We start from the raw sequence: 24,652 nt of genomic DNA on the forward strand, positions 1-24,652 counted from the left end.
AAGAATTCAATTATTTAAAGTAAAATGTTCATAATATTTATTATATTTCGAAAAAATTAATTATTTAAAACAATGTTTATAAAATGTTTTATGAAGAATTCAATTATTTAAAAAAATTTTAATAAAATTCGTAGCAAAAATTTAATTATTTTCATAAATAATAAAATTCTTTTCAGGAATTCAATTATTTTTGAAAACTTTAATAAAATTTCTAGCCACTATTCAATTATTTTCAAAAATATTAGAATTTTTCACAGTAATTCAATTATTTTCAAAAATAACAAAATTTTTTACAGAAATTTAATTCTTTTTAAACATTTTAGTGAAATTTTTCACAATAATTCAATTATTTTCATAAATAATAAAATTCTCAGGAATTCAATTATTTTCAAAAATATCAAAAAAAAAAATAACAAAATTTGTCGAAAGAAATCAATTATTTAAAAAGTTCTATAAAATTCTTCGCAAAAATTAAATTATTTTGTATAAATATTTAAATTCTTTCATGAATAATAAAATTCGTTGCAGGAATTCAATTTACTAGCAGGATAAGAAAGAAGTAAATATTTTTGATGAAAATTAGGAAGAAGTCAGAAAAATAAAATATAGAATGGAATTTTTGTCAGTTTTGTGAAGTTTATAAAACGAGTTTTTTTTGTTGTCAAGGTAAATCTTTCGATAGCTGATTTTTTACTACATTTTTTTAGTCTGAAAGCTACTTTTTTAAAAATTAATTATCGAGTGTGAAATCTGCAAAATTAAATCAAAAAAGAATTTATTTCTTATTATCATATACTTATAGTTATAATAGTTGAATAGACTAACCTAAAGTTTGTAATTTGTTTCTCTAAAAGTTGACGAAGTCGTTCTTTAATTTCTTGAAATTTATCTTTTTCTTCATGTGTCACAGATCCAGCGCCATCGGGCCTGTTGCCAACAACATGACTCGCACAAAATGCAAAACTATAATGAATTAACGTTGGATCAATCATTATTCCTCGCTCCGCTCTGTCCAGAAGATCACTGAGATAACACAAATGTCGGAAACATCCACGAACACCGTATCTAGACGTAAAGAAAAAATTACAAGTCTCAAACAAAAAAAAATAACAGCAAAATTACGTAAGTAAAAAATTTTCTTTAAATTTTAAACTATTGAAAAAAACAATCCCACCTTGCACAATATTCATCAAGAACGAAAACTTGTCCGGGTGAGAACCAACCCAGACAACAATAAGGATCGTTCAGTCGATAATCCAATGTTAAACTTTGAAGAAAATTGAAAAGATTCGCGTGATCAAATTTGCATGGATCAGCACTGATAAAATCTTCCATTCCATGTTTTCTCGCCCTGTCAGCGTCACCTTGAATTTTGCTGATTGTCGAATTTTTATCAGCTATTGTCACGGGCGGCGTTGGTTTATGAGACTGGCCAGTTGCCCTGTACATTGCCATCACCCACAAATGACACTCGTTCTCATCCTCCGATGCAAAAACAATATTGTCACCTTCACGTACAGCGTTGAAGAAGTACCTGTTTTAAAGTTAACTCTTTTTGCCATCTACTCTAATATCTACGTCATTCACAATCTTATTGCAACCATTAACTGGTGTACTCATCTCTCAAAAAGCATCGACATTAAACTAATTTATAGATACTAAATAAATAATACTAAATAAATACTAAAGAAATAAAAAATACTAAAACTAGTTGTAAAAAAAAATTATATGACGCACTTTGGAAGCACTTTTTGACAACAGCAATGAAGCTTAAAGAAGACTAGGATTTGATTTTGAATATACCAGTTAGTAGTTGTATTAAAGAAGTGTATCGTGACAAATCGTTTGGAACGAGAAGACACACCTTCCACCCTGTAAATCCATGCCAGCCATAAGATTAGCAGAAACGGCTTCGATATAGTCCACTGTGTAGCCATCCAGCTGCATCATTTCCGACGGCTCGCTTTTTTTTTCTTTATACGAGCACATCGCAAACGTGTACTGCGAGACTTGGACCAGTACATAGTACCGATTCTTCCACTTTTTCCAGACGGATTTTCCCAGGGCGTAAAGGTGACCACAGTGCTTCATGTTCAACGGCTTGTCCATGCGACAGGCAATCTTTATCCTGAGATCCTGATCCGGACAATTTCTTGGGACGGTCATACGATGCCACTCTGGATTTTTACTCGACATTGGCGTTGGCTTTAGAATTACTTTTCCCAATTCCTTGTCCTCGAGTGCCAGCATTCCTGGATTCTCCGTATAAAGTCGTACCTTCACTATCGGCAATGGATGTGTTGTGGAAAAATCTCCCTGAGTGTCCCACCTGTTAATTTTTTTTTCTTTTTATTCCGTCATCAAAAAAAAGGGAAGAAGGGAAAATCGAAAATAGGAAAAAAAAGAAAAAAAGAAGGAAATGAAAAAAGAAGGGAAGGAAAAAACAGAGTTGCCACAAGTCAAGAAATTCAAAAAAAGTCAGGGAAATCAGGAAAACGTTAGGGATTTTTATTAAAAGTACTGGAAACAATTCAATTTTAAGAATTCATAAGAAAATTCTGAATTTTCGTGTCTTTTATGTTTGCCTCATAAATTTTGAAATTACCACCAATTCTAATAAGAAACCTTCAATTTTTCGTTTTTCTGACAATAATTTCTTTTTAAATAACTTAATTCTCGAAGAACTATCATAAAATTATTACTTAGAAATTATTTAATGAATAATTTTAATTAATTAAAAATTCTTGTCAAAACCTCATTTATCTTTATGAATAATAAAATTCTTTTTCAAAATTATTCTCCGAAATTATTTTCAAAAATTTTAATAAAATTTTTGGCAAAATTTCAATCTTTTTCAAAAATTTCCCTCAATTCAATGATTTTCAATATTAACTATTTTAATAAAATTTTCCAAAAGAATTCAATTATTTAAAGAAATTTTGATAAAATTCTGCGCAAACATTCAATTATTTACAAACTGGCCAAACTATCCGCGCGGGAATGTTGTATGGGGCTGCTTATTTTAAACAATTTAAAAAATTTTAAAGAAATAATTATTATAACCTAACAAAGAGATTTAACTAACTAAAATTCAAATAATTTCACTCAATGGTCTCAATTTAAATAGAATTTACATTACTAGACTTAAACTATGGCTAGAACAATTACAATTAGTATCTGGGTCATCTTTTGCATTGCTTATTTTATAAAGCCATTTTAAATTAAATACTTTTTAAAGAAATAATAATTAGTACACACTGAAAAAAGTTTTACTTGAAATAGCGATAAGTTTCTCTAGAATAACAAAAGTATTAATTGAAGCACTGAAAAATTTCGCTACTAAAGTGAAATCTGTAGTTCATCCAGCTAAATATTTTTTGCCGTGCATAACGAAAAAAGAATTAAATTAACATCAGATTTTCTACATTCAAAAAAAACGAATTCAAATAGAAATTAATCATTTTACAACTTAACCAAATTCACCCCAGAAATCACTGAATTCGATAATTTAGAAGAAAGTCAGACAAAAGCAGGGTTCCTACAGAATCTGGAAATCATGGAAATGGTATGGAATTTTTAAAAGGCTTCTGGAAATCAGGGAAATCATGGAAAAGGCCTGGAATTTTAAAAAGTTTCTAAATTTTTTCAGTCTTCCATTTTTTCTATTGAATACAAATTCAAATAATAATAAAGCTAAATGGCATAAAAGAAAAGAAAAAATGTTCAATTTTAAGAAAATAGGATTTTTGAATTTTTGATAATTTTCAATAATTTTAGATTTTTTACCAAAGAGTCGAGACAATTTAACAAGTAAAGTATTTTCCAAAAGCATAAAAATAATTAAGCTAAATCCCATAAAAGAGGGGAAAAAATGTTGAATTTTAAGAAATTCGGATTTTTGAATTTTTGATAATTTTCGATAATTTTAGATTTTTTACCAAAGAGTCGAGACAATTTAATAAGTAAAGTATTTTCCAAAAGCACAAAAATAATTAAGCTAAATCCCATAAAAGAGAAGAAAAAATGTTGAATTTTAAGAAATTCGGATTTTTGAATTCTTTCGAATTTTTGATAATTTTAGATTTTTTACCAATGAGTCAAGACAATTTAATAATTAAAGTATTTTCCAAAAGCACAAAAATAATGAAGCTAAATCCAATAAAAGAGAGGAAAAAATGTTGAATTTTAAGAAAATCGGATTTTTGAATTTTTTCGAATTTTTGATAATTTTAGATTTTTTACCAAAGAGTCGAGACAATTTAATAAGTAAAGTATTTTCCAAAAGCACAAAAATAATGAAGCTTAATCCCATAAAAGAGAAGAAAAAATGTTAAATTTTAAGAAAATCGGATTTTTGAATTTTTTCGAATTTTTGATAATTTTAGATTTTTTACCAAAGAGTCGAGACAATTTAATAAGTAAAGTATTTTCCAAAAGCACAAAAATAATAAAGCTAAATCCCATAAAAGAGAGGAAAAAATGTTGAATTTTAAGAAATTCGGATTTTTGAATTTTTTCGAATTTTCGATAATTTTAGATTTTTTACCAAAGAGTCGAGACAATTTAATAAGTAAAGTATTTTCCAAAAGCACAAAAATAATGAAGCCTAATCCCATAAAAGAGAAGAAAAAATGTTGAATTTTAAGAAATTCGGATTTTTTAATTTTTTCGAATTTTCGATAATTTTAGATTTTTTACCAAAGAGTCGAGACAATTTAATAAGTAAAGTATTTTCCAAAAGCACAAAAATAATGAAGCCTAATCCCATAAAAGAGAAGAAAAAATGTTGAATTTTAAGAAAATCGGATTTTTGAATTTTTTCGAATTTTTGATAATTTTAGATTTTTTACCAAAGAGTCGAGACAATTTAATAAGTAAAGTATTTTCCAAAAGCACAAAAATAATGAAGCTTAATCCCATAAAAGAGAAGAAAAAATGTTGAATTTTAAGAAAATCGGATTTTTAAATTTTTTCGAATTTTCGATAATTTTAGATTTTTTACCAAAGAGTCGAGACAATTTAATAAGTAAAGTATTTTCCAAAAGCACAAAAATAATGAAGCTTAATCCCATAAAAGAGAAGAAAAAATGTTGAATTTTAAGAAAATCGGATTTTTGAATTTTTTCGAATTTTCGATAATTTTAGATTTTTTACCAAAGAGTCGAGACAATTTAATAAGTAAAGTATTTTCCAAAAGCACAAAAATAATGAAGCTTAATCCCATAAAAGAGAAGAAAAAATGTTGAATTTTAAGAAAATCGGATTTTTGAATTTCTTCGAATTTTCGATAATTTTAGATTTTTTACCAAAGAGTCGAGACAATTTAATAAGTAAAGTATTTTCCAAAAGCACAAAAATAATGAAGCTTAATCCCATAAAAGAGAAGAAAAAATGTTGAATTTTAAGAAAATCGGATTTTTGAATTTTTTCGAATTTTTGATAATTTTAGATTTTTTACCAAAGAGTCGAGACAATTTAATAAGTAAAGTATTTTCCAAAAGCACAAAAATAATGAAGCCTAATCCCATAAAAGAGAAGAAAAAATGTTGAATTTTAAGAAAATCGGATTTTTGAATTTTTTCGAATTTTTGATAATTTTAGATTTTTTACCAAAGAGTCGAGACAATTTAATAAGTAAAGTATTTTCCAAAAGCATAAAAATAATGAAGCTAAATCCCATAAAAGAGGGGAAAAAATGTTAAATTTTAAGAAATTCGGATTTTTGAATTTTTGATAATTTTCGATAATTTTAGATTTTTTACCAAAGAGTCGAGACAATTTAACAAGTAAAGTATTTTCCAAAAGCACAAAAATAATTAAGCTAAATCCCATAAAAGAGAAGAAAAAATGTTGAATTTTAAGAAATTCGGATTTTTGAATTTTTTCGAATTTTCGATAATTTTGGATTTTTTACCAAAGAGTCGAGACAATTTAATAAGTAAAGTATTTTCCAAAAGCACAAAAATAATAAAGCTAAATCCCATAAAAGAGAGGAAAAAATGTTGAATTTTAAGAAATTCGGATTTTTGAATTTTTTCGAATTTTCGATAATTTTAGATTTTTTACCAAAGAGTCGAGACAATTTAATAAGTAAAATATTTTCCAAAAGCACAAAAATAATGAAGCCTAATCCCATAAAAGAGAAGAAAAAATGTTGAATTTTAAGAAATTCGGATTTTTTAATTTTTTCGAATTTTCGATAATTTTAGATTTTTTACCAAAGAGTCGAGACAATTTAATAAGTAAAGTATTTTCCAAAAGCACAAAAATAATGAAGCCTTATCCCATAAAAGAGAAGAAAAAATGTTGAATTTTAAGAAAATCGGATTTTTGAATTTTTTCGAATTTTTGATAATTTTAGATTTTTTACCAAAGAGTCGAGACAATTTAATAAGTAAAGTATTTTCCAAAAGCACAAAAATAATGAAGCTTAATCCCATAAAAGAGAAGAAAAAATGTTGAATTTTAAGAAAATCGGATTTTTGAATTTTTTCGAATTTTCGATAATTTTAGATTTTTTACCAAAGAGTCGAGACAATTTAATAAGTAAAGTATTTTCTAAAAGCACAAAAATAATGAAGCCTAATCCCATAAAAGAGAAGAAAAAATGTTGAATTTTAAGAAAATCGGATTTTTGAATTTTTTCGAATTTTTGATAATTTTAGATTTTTTGCCAAAGAGTCGAGACAATTTAATAAGTAAAGTATTTTCCAAAAGCACAAAAATAATGAAGCTTAATCCCATAAAAGAGAAGAAAAAATGTTGAATTTTAAGAAAATCGCATTTTTCAATTTTTTCGAATTTTTGATAATTTTAGATTTTTTACCAAAGAGTCGAGACAATTGAATAAGTAAAGTATTTTCCAAAAGCACAAAAATAATTAAGCTAAATCCCATAAAAGAGGGGAAAAAATGTTGAATTTTAAGAAATTCGGATTTTTGAATTTTTGATAATTTTCGATAATTTTAGATTTTTTACCAAAGAGTCGAGACAATTTAATAAGTAAAGTATTTTCCAAAAGCACAAAAATAATTAAGCTAAATCCCATAAAAGAGAAGAAAAAATGTTGAATTTTAAGAAATTCGGATTTTTGAATTCTTTCGAATTTTTGATAATTTTAGATTTTTTACCAATGAGTCAAGACAATTTAATAATTAAAGTATTTTCCAAAAGCACAAAAATAATGAAGCTAAATCCAATAAAAGAGAGGAAAAAATGTTGAATTTTAAGAAAATCGGATTTTTGAATTTTTTCGAATTTTTGATAATTTTAGATTTTTTACCAAAGAGTCGAGACAATTTAATAAGTAAAGTATTTTCCAAAAGCACAAAAATAATGAAGCTTAATCCCATAAAAGAGAAGAAAAAATGTTAAATTTTAAGAAAATCGGATTTTTGAATTTTTTCGAATTTTTGATAATTTTAGATTTTTTACCAAAGAGTCGAGACAATTTAATAAGTAAAGTATTTTCCAAAAGCACAAAAATAATAAAGCTAAATCCCATAAAAGAGAGGAAAAAATGTTGAATTTTAAGAAATTCGGATTTTTGAATTTTTTCGAATTTTCGATAATTTTAGATTTTTTACCAAAGAGTCGAGACAATTTAATAAGTAAAGTATTTTCCAAAAGCACAAAAATAATGAAGCCTAATCCCATAAAAGAGAAGAAAAAATGTTGAATTTTAAGAAATTCGGATTTTTTAATTTTTTCGAATTTTCGATAATTTTAGATTTTTTACCAAAGAGTCGAGACAATTTAATAAGTAAAGTATTTTCCAAAAGCACAAAAATAATGAAGCCTAATCCCATAAAAGAGAAGAAAAAATGTTGAATTTTAAGAAAATCGGATTTTTGAATTTTTTCGAATTTTTGATAATTTTAGATTTTTTACCAAAGAGTCGAGACAATTTAATAAGTAAAGTATTTTCCAAAAGCACAAAAATAATGAAGCTTAATCCCATAAAAGAGAAGAAAAAATGTTGAATTTTAAGAAAATCGGATTTTTAAATTTTTTCGAATTTTCGATAATTTTAGATTTTTTACCAAAGAGTCGAGACAATTTAATAAGTAAAGTATTTTCCAAAAGCACAAAAATAATGAAGCTTAATCCCATAAAAGAGAAGAAAAAATGTTGAATTTTAAGAAAATCGGATTTTTGAATTTTTTCGAATTTTCGATAATTTTAGATTTTTTACCAAAGAGTCGAGACAATTTAATAAGTAAAGTATTTTCCAAAAGCACAAAAATAATGAAGCTTAATCCCATAAAAGAGAAGAAAAAATGTTGAATTTTAAGAAAATCGGATTTTTGAATTTCTTCGAATTTTCGATAATTTTAGATTTTTTACCAAAGAGTCGAGACAATTTAATAAGTAAAGTATTTTCCAAAAGCACAAAAATAATGAAGCTTAATCCCATAAAAGAGAAGAAAAAATGTTGAATTTTAAGAAAATCGGATTTTTGAATTTTTTCGAATTTTTGATAATTTTAGATTTTTTACCAAAGAGTCGAGACAATTTAATAAGTAAAGTATTTTCCAAAAGCACAAAAATAATGAAGCCTAATCCCATAAAAGAGAAGAAAAAATGTTGAATTTTAAGAAAATCGGATTTTTGAATTTTTTCGAATTTTTGATAATTTTAGATTTTTTACCAAAGAGTCGAGACAATTTAATAAGTAAAGTATTTTCCAAAAGCATAAAAATAATGAAGCTAAATCCCATAAAAGAGGGGAAAAAATGTTAAATTTTAAGAAATTCGGATTTTTGAATTTTTGATAATTTTCGATAATTTTAGATTTTTTACCAAAGAGTCGAGACAATTTAACAAGTAAAGTATTTTCCAAAAGCACAAAAATAATTAAGCTAAATCCCATAAAAGAGAAGAAAAAATGTTGAATTTTAAGAAATTCGGATTTTTGAATTTTTTCGAATTTTCGATAATTTTGGATTTTTTACCAAAGAGTCGAGACAATTTAATAAGTAAAGTATTTTCCAAAAGCACAAAAATAATAAAGCTAAATCCCATAAAAGAGAGGAAAAAATGTTGAATTTTAAGAAATTCGGATTTTTGAATTTTTTCGAATTTTCGATAATTTTAGATTTTTTACCAAAGATTCGAGACAATTTAATAAGTAAAATATTTTCCAAAAGCACAAAAATAATGAAGCCTAATCCCATAAAAGAGAAGAAAAAATGTTGAATTTTAAGAAATTCGGATTTTTTAATTTTTTCGAATTTTCGATAATTTTAGATTTTTTACCAAAGAGTCGAGACAATTTAATAAGTAAAGTATTTTCCAAAAGCACAAAAATAATGAAGCCTTATCCCATAAAAGAGAAGAAAAAATGTTGAATTTTAAGAAAATCGGATTTTTGAATTTTTTCGAATTTTTGATAATTTTAGATTTTTTACCAAAGAGTCGAGACAATTTAATAAGTAAAGTATTTTCCAAAAGCACAAAAATAATGAAGCTTAATCCCATAAAAGAGAAGAAAAAATGTTGAATTTTAAGAAAATCGGATTTTTGAATTTTTTCGAATTTTCGATAATTTTAGATTTTTTACCAAAGAGTCGAGACAATTTAATAAGTAAAGTATTTTCTAAAAGCACAAAAATAATGAAGCCTAATCCCATAAAAGAGAAGAAAAAATGTTGAATTTTAAGAAAATCGGATTTTTGAATTTTTTCGAATTTTTGATAATTTTAGATTTTTTGCCAAAGAGTCGAGACAATTTAATAAGTAAAGTATTTTCCAAAAGCACAAAAATAATGAAGCTTAATCCCATAAAAGAGAAGAAAAAATGTTGAATTTTAAGAAAATCGCATTTTTCAATTTTTTCGAATTTTTGATAATTTTAGATTTTTTACCAAAGAGTCGAGACAATTTAATAAGTAAAGTATTTTCCAAAAGCACAAAAATAATGAAGCTAAATCCAATAAAAGAGAGGAAAAAATGTTGAATTTTAAGAAATTCGGATTTTTGAATTTTTGATTATTTTCGATAATTTTAGATTTTTTACCAAAGAGTCGAGACAATTTAATAAGTAAAGTATTTTCCACATTAAAAAGTTTGACATTAAAAAATAAAAAATGCCAATACTTAACCCACAAAATTTAATTTTTAAAACAAACAAATGAATGCAGATAATTTGCTAACGGAAAGGAAACTTACGTTTATTATAATGTATTTTTTATAAATTTCTTCGCAGAAATTCAATTATGTTAAAAAAATTTTTTAAATCTTTGCAAATATTCAATTATATTAATAAGTAATAAAATTTTCTCAGGAATTCAGTTATTTAAAACACAATTTTCATAAAATTATTCGTAAAAAATCAATTATTTAAAAAGATTCTTCGCAAGAATTTAAGTATTTTTATAAATTATAAAATTCTTCTCAGGAATTCAATTTTTTTTTAAATATTTAAATAAAATTCGTTTCTAAAATGCAATTATTTTCATAATTAATAAAACTCGTAGCGCAAGATTTCCATTTATTATTTTCATAAATATTAAAATTTTTTACAGGAATTCAATTATTTTTATAAATAATAAAAATCTTTTTAGAAATTTAATTATTTTCAGAAATAATAAAATTCATGGTATAGAATTTGAATTATTTTTAATATAAAATTGATTTAAATATGAATTACACTTAAAATTTTATATAATAATTCAATATTAAAAGCATTAAAGCGTGAATTTTTAGAAAGAATTGATTTTTGAAACGGTTTGAAATTAAAATCTTTGAAAATATGAATTTTTTCATACTTTTCATTAATAATTCTGTAGAATTAATTTTTTCTGAAAAAGTTTAATTGAATTTTTTTAAAAATTATTTCAAGTTTTTATTTTCTAATATACAATCGAAGAATTTTCGAATAATCGAAATTTCACTTAAAATTGAATTGTAAACATTTGTTTACAATTCAAATTCGAAAACTCTTATAAAGAACTGTTTCAAAAAGTATTGAAAATAATTGATTTGGAGAAGAATTTTAGTGAAAAATTCTGGAAAATAATAATTGAATTGAAATGATGAAAATAATTTTCAAGAAGTTACAATAACAATATTTTTATAATATAAAATAATGATTCTATTACTCGGTCATCTTTATTTATTATAAGTCGTTGAATTTCAAAAAGGATTGAATTTTAATGTTCTAAAAATTTTTAATTCCCACTAAAAGATAATATTTAAATATTTATTTAAAACAGAAGTTATTGATGTTTTCGAATAATTTTACAATTGAAGATATTCATAAATAAATGTAATATTCTTTAGGCTCAGGGAGAAAGTGAAAATTTTATCTGGAAATCAGGGGGAAAGTCAAGGAAAAAAATTAATTTTTTGTGGAAAAGAAAAAAACAGAGAAAAAAAGAAAGAAAAAAAGGAAACTCACATAGGCTTCGAGGCTTCGGCTTGATCAGTCTGCAGTTTTTCGCCGCCTTCCACTTCCATTGTACAATAAACAATTCGATTTTGCGCGAGACTTTTAAGGCCTTTGACTTCCATAACAATAACTTCCAATTGAAAAGTCAAGCCCACGTCCATTTTTGTGAGTTGGGGGTCGGAATCAGCGGAGTCGCCCTCCAATTTAACGAGAGAACTCTGACTGCGGGGGCGGGAGCGCTCACGCCGATGGTTGTAGCGCTTCAGCTTCTGCAGCCCGTATTTGCTGTCTATCGAACCCTTGGAGACTGGCAATGACTCCAAATTGGCCATTAGCAGGTTGATAGACGACTTGAGTTCCTCAATGTAGAGCGACTCCATTTCTTTCAAGAGAAACCTTGGCATGAGCTTACGGTTCTGAAAAACGAAATTATCAAATTAAATTTTAAATTTATATCAAAATATAATTCACTGGATTTTTTTCTAAAATAATGTTTTATTTTTTTTTTAGAAACGTTGCGAATTTGAATCTCATGGAAAAAATAAAGAGGAATAATACCTTTTCCATTTCGTTGACTCGTTGAATGCGACCGTCCAGCTCCCTCCGGATGGCAGCAGCCTGTTCGTCGGCTGAGTCCAACAAGAGGGCGTTGAACAGAAGCTGATGCTCGAACTTTTTAACGCCGAGGACCTGCTGAAACATATCGTACAGCTGTTCCTTCGACAATATCAGTTCTGAATTTAAGGACTGCTGTTGCATCCTGGAAGGCCTCTTGGTGTCCTCGTCACCTGTGCCTTTAAATATACAATCGAATTTAGCCAACCAGGACGTAAGAACAGTCTCTTTGCTCAAACCGTCGATTTCCGGGAGGCTGCGAACACGTTTTTCGATATTGTTCTTGAACACCTCGCGGAAGTCGTGCTGTGAGCATGCACCGCTCTGAACCATTCTGACCACCCTCTCGGATTTTAAAAATACATCGAAATAATTTTGAATGGCATTGTGGAAGGCTTCGTCTGCAATTATCTGCGTTTCTCCTTTCAAAAAAGCCTGAAAACAAAAATATTATATTAAAATAATAATCGACATGTTCAATCGTTGAGTGAGAATTTAGGGCTTTTTCATTCCAAATTCAGGGAAAAGTCAGGGAAAGTAGAATATTGGTCAGTGAAGTCAGGGAAAAGTTTTTCAATATCAACTATTTTAATAAAATTTTCCAAAAGAATTCAATTATTTAAAACAAATTCTGATAAAATTCTACGAAAACATTTATTTATTTTCATAAATAATAAAAATATTATAGCGATTCAATTATTTTCGTAAATAAAATTTTTTTAGGAATTCAATTATTTTCATAAATAATAAATCTCATAGCAAAATTTCAATTATTTTTAATTCAATTTTTATTGAATTCCTCGAAAAAATGTAATTATTCTTAAAAATTTGTCAAAAGAATTTTAAAAAAAATCTCAGTTAAAACTTCTAAAAAATAATAATTGAATTGAATTGATGAAAATAACTTTGAAGAAGTTACAGTAATTATATTCTTTTATAATATAAAATAATGATTTTATTACTCGGCCATGTCTTCATGTTTTGTAATAATATTCTTAAAATATATTTAATTTTAAAATGTTCAAATTTTTAATTTTTAAAAATCTTAATTCCTATGGAAAAATAATAATGATTAAAAATTTATTTAAAAAAGAAGTTATATTGTCATTTTCGAAATAATTTTACAATTAGAGAAATTCATAAATAAATGTAATAGAACATTTTTTTGAGTATCTAATAATTTTTAGAATTTTTGGGTCAGGGAAAAAGACAAAATTTTTTGTCTGGAAATCAGGGAAAAGTCAGGGAAATACAACATTAAATTTTTGTAGCAACCCTGAAATTGTTTTACATCTAAAATTCTCATGTCAAAAGTTTGGCAATTAATATATATATTTTTTAAAAAATAATAAATTTACATTAAATTTTTGTAACTAACAAGGGGCAATGAAAATTGAATGTTTTTTCTTTGTAATCAATAAAAAATTGTATTTATCAAATTTAGAATCTATGACTCCAAGGCGAAGGTTAGACACACGGAACACTTTTATAAGACGATATCGTGTGGCTTCGGAAAATTGCAACTTTCCCTTGCAGGGTTTCTCAGACCAATGATATTCTAAATATATCCGACAGTTATCAAGACCGATCAACGACATCAAAGACTTCCTAACAAATAAATAGTTTCGAATATGAAAATATGTTTTCATATCGAAAAAAATTTCCATATTCAAAATACAATTTTTACTATACAATTTCCCTACCCCAAAAAATGATGAAATTTCAGCTATTTCAAAAGAAACAATTTTTCATTCCTTTTGAGAATAAAAAAGCAGGAAATAAAATTTCCAGAAGGAAAATTAATTTAATTTTGAAAATGATGACGTTTCCTAATTCTGGAAATGTGAAAAAGATCTAATTACCTGGAAGCGGGAACACAGTGTCTCCAATTGCTGTTTCGTGATCTTCATTTGTCTCCGTGTCATGTCTGTGGGTTGTTTGGCATTGAATGGATAAGCTACACATCTCGAAATGAACACGTAAAGTTGTATTCGTGTTTTTCTCTCCTCCTCTTCTCTCTCCTGTTTGTCCTACGGCATAATAACCAAATTAGAGAACTGAGGATTTGCCCACTTGGATATTCATGTACTGTATTAAGGATTTTCTATTCTAAGACCACGGTCGTTCTTCTAATGATTTCTTTTTTGGTTGCATTCTTAAATTTTCCACTTTTCTTCATCTCTCGTTGGGAAAAAAAAATTTGCTATTAATTTCTATTGTTACAGACTTTGCACTTATCTACTAACAACTACTATTTACTACTTTTCTTTCGATTTTTTATTATATTTGAATACTTTTTTTTATTTTTACCACTACAAATTACTTTTTCTTGTTTTCTCTTGAGAATTTTCACTACTCAGTCCGCTAATAGTTGAAATAAAATTAATATTTATTTTCTACAAAATAATGGTTAATTAGCAACAATACAAATTCTTCTGAAATTAGCAAAAAAAATTTAATTTACATATCATTATATAATAATAAATAAATAAATCTTTAATTAGTAAAAATAATGAATTTATATAGAAGAATTTTAGTTAAAAACACTAAAAAAAATTGAATTTTGGAGAAGTTACAAACGATTACAGAAATTCAATTATTTTCAAAAGTAATAAAATTCATCGCGAAAATTGAATTATATTCAAAAATTTTATTAAAAATTCTCGTCAAGATTTCAATTATCTTCATAAATAGCAAAATTTTTCTTCAGAAATTCAATTATTTTCATAAATAACAATATTCATAACAAAAATTCAATTATTTTCAAAAGTAATAAAATTCTTCGCAGAAATTTAATTATTTTCACAAATTTTTGAAAATAATAAATACATAGCGAAATTCTTCTCAGAAATTCAATTATTTTTACAAATTTTTTAAAATAATAAATGCATAGTAATATTCTTCTCAGAAATTCAATTATGTTCAAAAATTAAAAAAAAATTCTTGTCAAAATTTCAATTACATATCTAGATAAATAATAATAATTACTCTCTGAAATTCAATTATTTTCAAAAATTTGAATAAAATTCTTGGTAAAATTTCAATTATTTTCAAAAATTTCCCTCCATTCAATGTTTTTTAATATCTAATATATTAAATTTTTAATGAAATTCTCTCTTATAAATTTCTTCGCAATAATTGAATTATTTTCAAAAGTAATAAAATTCTTCGCAGAAATTCAATTATTCTCAAAAATTTTATTAAAATTCTTTAAAAGAAATCAATTATTTTAACAAATAATAAAATTTTTCCTAGGAATTCAATTAGGTATTTAAAAAAAAATAATACAATTCGTTGCAAAAATTTAATTATTATCATAACTGATCAAACTCATAGAAGAATTTCAATTATTTTTAATATAATTTTAAATGAATTCTTAAAAAAAATGTATTTATTCTTAAAAATGTTATAATTCTTGACAAAATTTCAGTTATTTTCAAAAATTTCCCTCAATTAAATGATTATTAATGTTTATTATTTTAATAAAATTCTCCGAAAAAAATTAAATTATTAAAAAAAATTTTTGATAAAATTCTACTAACGCAAGAATTTAATTATTTTCATAAATAGTAAAAATTTCACAGGAAATTCAATTATTTTCAAATTTTTTATATATTTCTTTGCAAAAATTCAATTATTTTCATAAATATTAAAATTCATCGTAGAATTTCAATTATTTTTAATACAATTTTAATCAAATTCCTCGAAAAATGTGATTATTCTTAAAAATTTTATTAAAATTCGTCGAAAGAATTCAATTATTTAAAAATTTGTTGAAAAATTTCTTTATTAAAATTCAATTCTGAGAAATATTCAATTATTTAATAAATTATCTATTTTTGTATTTAAATAATTGAATCCTCGTAGAATTTCCTAATAAAAATTTATTTAAAAATGAATTTCAGTTAAAATTTTATGTAATAATTGAATATTAAAAAAATTAAGAGGCTTAATTTTTAGAAATAATTGATTTTTGAAAAATTTTCAAATTAAAATCTTAGAAAATCTGAATTTTTTAAATACTTTTAACTAACAATTCTGTATAATTAATTTTTTTTAAAAAAGTTTCATTGAATTTTTTTGAAATTATTTTAAGTTTTTATTTTCTAATATATACTTAATTGGAGAATTTCCGAATAATCAATGAAATTTCGTAAAATCGAATATTAATATTAATATTATTAAAATTTAATATAGATAATTGATTTAGAGATGGATTTTAGTTAAAAATTCTAGAAAATAATAATTGAATTGAAGTGATGAAAATAATTCTGAAGAAGTTAGAGTAAAAATATTTTTATAATGTAAAATAATGATTTTATCACTCGGTCATTTTTAATTATTACAAAACATGAAGAAATCGATCACTTCGAGTCGAAGACTCGGAGTGATCGATTTCTTCTTGTTTTATATATTTCAATAGTAATAATAAATGTTATTTAATTCAATTGTTAAATTCTATCAATTTGTTTTTACGAATGAAATATGGAAAGTTTAATATTTCAATAATTATAATAACGTTATTTAAATAAATGACTAATTGAATGAATTCGCTTTTAGGAATGACGCATAATTTATGGAAGGATTACCAGTAATTCGGCCTCGGTCTTTTCACTGGCGACCGATGGAGAGGGACTTGTGGGTCTTTGGGCGGATTTCACGTAATTAGCAGCATCCTGAGCAGCACTCATTGAAGGTGATAGGGAACTTCTGGCGCTTGATAAATTTGGCACGTCCAATCCAGCGGCAACGGCTTCTTGTTGAATTTGCGACGATGTTGGACCGCCGCTGGATCTTCCATGAGCGCCAGCAGAACCTGCATGGCCACCAAGACTCGAGCCGCCAGGCGATGCGGTGAGCCCCGAGCTAGCCGAACCAACACTTCCGGCTAGCCCGGAACCGGGGCCCATGCCTCTACTACCAGCATGGTGGCGGGAACCGTGTGAGCTACCACTTCCGCCACGGCCCCCGCCGCCACCCCCGTGGTGAAGGCTTTGGTCCTCCTCACTCTCCTCTTCTGAGGAGCTTGGATCTATCATAGTCTGGCTGCTGCTGCTGCCGTCGCCGTCGCCGGCCTCGACCTCGGAGGACCGGCTTTCCTTTTACGAGTTCCTGCCGTCTCCACGTGGTCACGGAATCACCGTGATAATTCGGTTCCTCTCTTTCTGAAAATTTTAATCATTATTTTAATTAATTCATTATTTTAATTCAATTAATTTTATTTTAATTATTTTGTAAACAATTTCTTTCAAAACATTCAATTAATTTTAAAAATTCTTCAAAACAATTCTATTATTCTCAAAAATAATAACATTCTTTGGAAGAATTCATTTATTTGCCTAAAACATAAAACTCCTCGGAGGAGTTCAATTATTTTAAATACAATTTTAATAAAATTTCTAAAAAAAAATACAATTACTTTTAAAAAATATTGATTGAATTCGATTATTTTCAACAGTTTTTATAAAATTCTTAAGAAAAATTAATTATTTTTATACGTTTTAATAACATATTTCGATTTAATTCAATTTATTTTCAAAATTTTTAAAAAAATTCTTTCAAAACATTCAATTATTTAAAAAAATTTTTCAAAACAATTCAATTATTGTAAAAATAATAACATTCTTTGGAAGAATTCATTTATTTTCATAAAACATAAAATTCCTTGGAGGAATTCAATTATTTTCAACAGTTCTTATAAAATTATTAAGAAAAATTAATTACTGTTATTATACGTTTTAATAAAACTATGAGATGAAATTCAATTTATTTTCAAAATTTTTAATAAAATTTCTAGAAAAAATACAATTATTTTTAAAAATATTAATTAAATTCGATTATTTTCAAAAGTTTTTATAAAATTCTAAAGAACAATTAATTATTTTAATACGTTTTAATAAAATTATTAGATGAAATTCAATTATTTTCAAAATTTTTAATAAAATTTTTCCAAAAAAATTGAATTATTTTCAAAAATTCTGATAAAATTCTTTGGAGGAATTCAATTATTTTCTTAGATAATAAAATACTTCACAGGAATTAAATTATTTTTAATACAACTTTTAATACAATTTTTCGAAAGAATGAAATTATTTTTAAAAATATTACAATTATTTTCAACAGGTTTTATAAAATTCTTAAGAAAAAAAAAATTCGAGTAAATTTTTCAAAAATTGTCAAATGTTTCCCGGAAATTCAATTATTCTCATAAATATTCTTTGGAAGAATTCAATTATTTTTATAAATACATAGTAAAATTCTTCGCGGAAATTCAATTATTTTCAAAACAATTTTAATAAAATTTCACTAAATAATTTAATTATTTTCAAAACTTTTGATAATATAATTCCTTCTTCTTGCAGAGGAATTCAATTGTTTTCAAATTTTTTGATAGATAGTTCGCAATAATTTAATAATTTTAAAATTCAAAACGTTTAAAAAGAAACCGTAACTTTTCCAAAATTATTTTCAAGATTTCAATTCAATTACCTATTTTCTAGAATTTGTAACTGAAATTCTTTTCTAAATCAATTATTTTTAATTTTTTTTTTTTTGAAAAAGTTCTGTCAGAATTCAATTATTCAAAGAAAAAAAGAAAGCAACAAAAATAATTCTGAATAAAATAATTTTCAATTACAAATCATAATTTAATTTTGCATCTGAAATAAATTAATTGTTGCATAGAATTTAATTGTAATTTTTCAAAATAATTTAATTCTTTCGAGGAATTTAATTAAAATTGTAAAGAAAATAATTCAATTTGTATAAAGAATTTCATCAAAACATTTTACAATAACTAAATTGTTTCGAAGAAATGTATTAACATTTTTAAAAATAATTTAATGGTTTCGAAGAAAATGTAAATTCTCTCTCGAAACTTTATTAAAATTTTTAAAAAGAATTGAACTCTATCAAGAAATTTTATTGAAATCGTTTTGAAAATAAATAATTTTAATTCTTTCGAGGAATTTAATTAAAACTGCATTGAAAATAATTGAATTCTTGCGAGGAATTTTATTAAAATTCATAGAAATAATTGAATTCCTTCAAAGAATTTTATAAAAAGTTTTTAAAATAATTGAAATCTTTCGAAGAATTAATTAAAAATTTTTGAAAATACAAAAATCTTTTCGAGGAATTCAATTCAAATTCTATTAATAAAAATAATTCAATTCTTATATAAAGGATTTTTTAAAAATATTTTCGAAAATAATTGAATTGTTTCGATAAATGTTAATTAAATTTTTTTTAATTATTGAATTCTTTAGAAAAATTTTATTAAAATTTGTGAAAATAATTGACTCACTGCGAAGAATTTTATTAAAGTTTTTGAAAATAATTGAATTCTGTCGATGAATTTTATTAAAATTTAAAAAAAAAATTGAATTTCTGTCAAGAATTTGATTATTTTTGAAAACAATTGAAATCCTATGAAAGATTTTATGATTTTTTTATAAAAATAATTCAATTCTTGCGAAGAATTTTACCTGACCTGTGGCAACCTTTTTTTAAATATAATTAATTTGATTTCATTATATTTTTTTAAAATTACTCTTTTTTATTTTTTATTTAAACTAGTTTATAAATTTTAAATTCTTCTTTCTATTTTCATTTCTTGGGGTTGATTTTTCAAATTAATTTTTCTATCAATAAGCAGAGAAAAAAAGAAAACGAACTGAAATTCAAAATTTAAGAGAAGCACTGATTTAATTTTGCTCTTATTTTTAGATTTGAAATCAAATATTTCGCCTGCATATCGGTCACGTATTAACCCTGTCTAATTCTATTTAATGCCAGTTATGAAATTAATCTATGCTCTCCTAATTACGTAATCACTAATAAATTATGAAACTGAAATACATAATCAGTTTCAGTTATTACGTATCAAATATAAATTTTATCGAAATCTTCAAACATGAGTAACATTACATTTTCAATTAAAAACGATTCATATTTATATTTTGCGCTTTCATTAGTAAAGCATTTTTATTTATTTAATTTATTTCCTTTATTTTATTTACTTCCCATATTTTATTTGTTTACCTCACTTTATTTATTTATTTTACTTTATTTACTTTACTAATTTATTTTACATTTATGAAGAAAAAAAGTTATTCAATTTTTTACAAGAAAAATTAATATATTCATTTTTTTGTTTATACTTGTAGGAAAAAAACGAAAAAAATGAATTTGAAAAATCAACAGAACAATGTTTCTAATTAATATAGAAATCAGATATCAAGTATACAAAAGGGTTTCATTGCATTGAAATTGTGTCGTTAGACGTAGAAAATAAATCAGGTAGAAACGACACGGCAGTTATCGGAGATAAACGCCTGTGACGTTCAAAGTTTAGTATCCGGTGCTAAATTAGGAAAATCAATGTTGAATTTCTCCTGACCTGTGAACAGCTAAATATGATCAATTCGCTGAGTTGACATTTTATTTTATCAGATTAACTGAAATAAGAAAATTTCAAAATGAGCAAAGAACAATATCTTCTTCACGAATTTTTTTTTAAATCTCAAACATATCATTTCGTCTCATTTATAGAGTTTCATTTTATTTATTTTTATTAATAAAATATTATATTTTATTTTACTATTATTATTTTTTTTTAAATTATTATAAATAATATTAATAAATAATAATTATTTCTACTGTTAATTGATATTGTATTTTTAAATAAGCAATATTTACAAAAAAAAAATGTGGATCTGGACAGAGAAATTCGAAATTGAGAGAAAATTGAAAACTACTTTTTTATAGTTCAGTTAAATTCGTATCCATGTTTAAAAAAAAACATTTACTCCATGTTCAGAAAAAACATTTATTCCGTGTTAAAAAAATAGCTGTCAATTTCAATTGTATCACGTTCAGGAAATTGAAATCAAACGGAAACTCTAGATGTGACTATCAGCGGAAGGCTCACGAATGAAATTTACGTATTTCATCACATATTCCATGTCAAGTGTCAATTTTCTTGAAAAATTTCAAATACTATGTATTTAGTCGATTAATTAATTTACGATTTTAACTTTTTTAATCTGATACTTTAATGATAATAAAAAAGAAATAATTTTTCTCAGTAAAAGAGTAAAAATGGAAAAATTGTGTTAATTTAATTTTTCATTTTTGTATTTTAAAAAAATATTTTATTTATTTTTCATTAAAAGAAAATTATTAACTAATGAAATATAATAAAGAAAAAAGAAATAAAAAAATCGTAAGAGAATGAAATCATAAATTATTTCGAAATTTAAAATTCTCAAATGTAATTGTTAATTTTTTGCATGACTAATTCTTTTTGCAAAATATTGTGAAGTAAATAATCCTTTTGTTGTATATACATAAATTATTCTTAAGTGAGTTAGCCGACTTAGAATTAATATACAAAGTCCAAATTATCCCACTTGACAGTAATTCCTATTGTCGCTATTGTACAAATATAGTTGCAGTAAAATACGTAATGTAAAATCTGCTTAATTCCAACGAATCAAGTTGTCCAATTTTGTTTTTCAAAGAAAAAAAAATATTTGCCCCAGTTTCATTTTTTAAATTTAAAAGTATTTATTTAACAGAAAGTGGAACATGTAGAAACTTTTACATCAATTTAGCAATTTATCTTCCTTCATTAGCATAGTTTTACGTAAATTTAAATAGACAATCTGTTCTTAATTGTCAAAACAAAAAAAAAATTTGTTTACGTCAGATAACGAAGGGAAATTTAAAAAAAATTAAATTATTTGTAAATATATTACATATATTAAATGTATTAAAATATTGTTTTAATAGAAAGAAAAAATTGAAATTGTTTTCCTTAATTTTAATTGAAAAAAACAATTCCAATTTTTTTCAATTAAAATTACAGAAAACAATTCCAATTTTTTTTTTTTAGAAAAATTAGAAACTTAAAAAAAATTTTAATTAGTTACTTACAATTGATTAATTATAAAAGAAGAGTGTGATTAATAAAATGTTTGTACCTTTTTGCAGATTTTATTTTCGAAAAATGTTTGGAGTTTGGTGGAAAGATTTGGAGGGAACCAATTTTATTGAGGAGCACGTGACCACTATCAACGTTCGACTTGAAAAGAGTAAAAGTAAAAAAATTGAACCACCCGCATTTACAACATTTTTCCACGTGAAGCGTTCCTGCGTGTAGGAAACTAACTGAACGAAATAAAAGGAAAGACGTGCGTGGCCGTCACAGTGCAAATATATCGATTATCACTGGGTTGTCCTTCTTGCTCCCCCAGGGCCCACTTGCTATTTCAGGGGAAAAAAAGGTATCTGACACATACACCATAATATAAAATACTATCCACTTGAAAACTATATACGTTTCCCTATATTATTTTTACAATTATCAAGAAGGAATAAGAAACGTTTGACTATAATATTAGGGAGGATCTGTTATCGTTACTCAATTATTTCCTATAAATCATGTGAGAAAAAAAAATTTCTTAACAGATGTAATCGTTTACTATTTATTGACAATTTATTTCAAATTTTGATATTTATCAACTTTTTTTATTAAAATCGATTTTAAATTTTCTTTAATGACATTTTATTTATTTTATTTTTATCTTTTTTTTTCTTTCCCTTTTTTTTATTTTTTCTCTTCTTTTGTTTCCTTCTTTTTATTTTATCTCTATTTTGTATCCTTTTTTTTAAAAAAAGAAAATTTCCATCTGCTTTTATATATAAATATCAAATATTTTCGCATGCGTGGGAAGAAATTATTTCGTATGAATGAAAGAAAAATAGAAAACTGATTTTCAAATACCATGTTCATATGGGTATGTTATATTAATATCAAAGAGACCCCGTCAAACCAAAATCCAAAGTTGAACCACAAAGTCACGTCTAAAGATCAACTATATATATAGTTCAACTTTGAATTTTGCGTTAAACCGCACATTCGATTTTAATTATAAATCACGGATATCAGATTTGGAATTTAGTTTCGCAGATTTTTCTGAAATAAATTTTTGTCCTAACGAAAAAAATGAATTATATAATTAATAATCGAGATATTCTGTTCTCACGTCAAGTTTGGGCTTTTTGATTCCAAATTGTTTTACAACTAAAATTCTCATGTCAAAACTAAGGAAATTTCATCCAAAATAGTAAAAAAATATCAAATTCAAAATTTTAAATATAGTCTACAAATTTTCTTTCTCAAATTAAAAAGAATCCATAAGTAGAACTAGAGTGGCAATTTCATTTAAATATTTAAATTTATTTCTAAATTTTTGATAAGACATGATTTGAAAAAGAATTTTAGTAACAATTTTAGAAAATATTTGAAGAATTGAAAGAATTATAGTTTTAATCTTTAGAATATTTATTAAACAAAAATTAATTAACTTTGAAAAATTGTATTTACAATTTCTGAAAAAATGAGGTTTTTAAATAATCGTAATTAAATTTTTTTTAAAATAGTTGAATTACCGGAAATAATTTTAAAAAAATTGAAATAAAATTTAAATTGCATAGAATTTTATTTTTTCTCTTTAAAAAATTATTTTGAAATATTATTGTATTTTTTGAAGGATCGTAACTAAAAAATTTGGAAAATAACTAAATTTAAAAAAAAAATTTGTATTTTAAATTTAAATAATTCAATTATCGTTAAATTAAAAAAAAAATCAATTTAAAAAAGAATATCAGTTAAAATTTTGAAAAATAATTGAATATTATTTAACAAAATTTTATTGAAGTTTGCAATAATTTAATGTAAACATTGTAAAAAAATTAGGTTTTTGAAAAATTGTAAATTTTTTTGAAGATAATAATTGAATTCACAAAAATAATTTTAAAAATTGAAATAATTAAAAGTTTTGGCATTTTCATTGAAATAAATTTTATATTTGAAAGAATTTAATTTTATTACTAAATTTTAATTTTCATTGTTTAAAGGAAAATTATTGCTCCGAATAGTCTTTTTTACAAATCAAAAAAAGGTTCGAAAATTTTTTTTTTAATAAATAATAATTTTTCCTACAAATAAAAAAAATGGTTCGAATATTTCTTTTAATAAAAAATAGTTTGAATAGTTTTCCTACAAATTAAAAAAATGTCACGAATAATTGTTTAACAAATAAAAAATAGTTCGAATAATTTTTTCTACAAATAAAAAAATGACCCAAATAGTTTCTTCCACAAATAAAAAAAAAATTAAAATCTATTGTCCCGAATAAAAATATTTATTTGACAGTAGTCTAGTAACCGATTTCGTGAGTTTTAACCGAGAAATTCTGACTCATCAAACCCCAATTCTCTTTTCCCCTCCAATTTTACTAAAGTTATTTTCTTTTTTAAAAAACCCAACCCTCAATTTTTATTTCACCCCTTATATTTTTCAATGTTCTATTTTTCAAAGTTTGTTTGACTTTTACAGATGTTATATTCTCAGATCTTGTATTTATACTTTGAACGAGTATCTTTATCTTCGAATCAACAAATAAATATAGAGTGACTTTTTTTTCAAAAACAAGAAGATAAGAATAAATATTAAACAATATTTAGGTTTTATATAGTTTTAAATGAATTTTAGAAATTTTATTTCACCAGATATTTTCTTTTTTCTTTTGCAGGGCTTATTAAATTTAAAAATATCAACCAAAGGACACTCGTGAG

General features: G+C 24.4%; 1 protein-coding gene and 1 long non-coding RNA gene across 5 annotated transcripts in view; one reads left to right on the forward strand and one right to left on the reverse strand.

The window, feature by feature from the left end:
- LOC122504748 overlaps positions 1-16,702 on the forward strand; it is a 29,164-nt gene extending 12,462 nt beyond the window's left edge. The window contains exons 2-3 of the long non-coding RNA XR_006301861.1: positions 911-1,122; positions 16,568-16,702. This is a non-coding gene — a long non-coding RNA (uncharacterized LOC122504748). The remainder of the gene's footprint in view (positions 1-910; positions 1,123-16,567) is intronic.
- The window catches only part of LOC122504745 (calcium-dependent secretion activator), a 39,804-nt gene that overhangs the window by 8,670 nt on the left and 6,482 nt on the right, over positions 1-24,652 (reverse strand). For 3 of the 4 annotated variants that reach the window (XM_043615968.1, XM_043615970.1, XM_043615966.1), the window contains 7 exons: positions 16,597-17,172; positions 13,870-14,037; positions 11,951-12,442; positions 11,402-11,808; positions 1,865-2,329; positions 1,175-1,534; positions 826-1,065 (listed from right to left, as the gene is read on the reverse strand). In XM_043615968.1, the coding sequence (XP_043471903.1) occupies positions 826-1,065; positions 1,175-1,534; positions 1,865-2,329; positions 11,402-11,808; positions 11,951-12,442; positions 13,870-14,037; positions 16,597-17,046 (2,582 nt within the window). In that variant the 5' untranslated portion in view covers positions 17,047-17,172. Of the gene's footprint in view, positions 1-825; positions 1,066-1,174; positions 1,535-1,864; positions 2,330-11,401; positions 11,809-11,950; positions 12,443-13,869; positions 14,038-16,596; positions 17,173-21,993; positions 22,188-24,652 lie in introns of those variants that run through there. The other variant, XM_043615969.1, reaches the window with a different exon arrangement.

The sequence above is a fragment of the Leptopilina heterotoma genome, unplaced genomic scaffold (genome assembly GCF_015476425.1).
Source record: "Leptopilina heterotoma isolate Lh14 unplaced genomic scaffold, ASM1547642v1 Lhet_313, whole genome shotgun sequence".
Classification (NCBI taxonomy): Eukaryota; Metazoa; Arthropoda; class Insecta; order Hymenoptera; family Figitidae; genus Leptopilina; species Leptopilina heterotoma.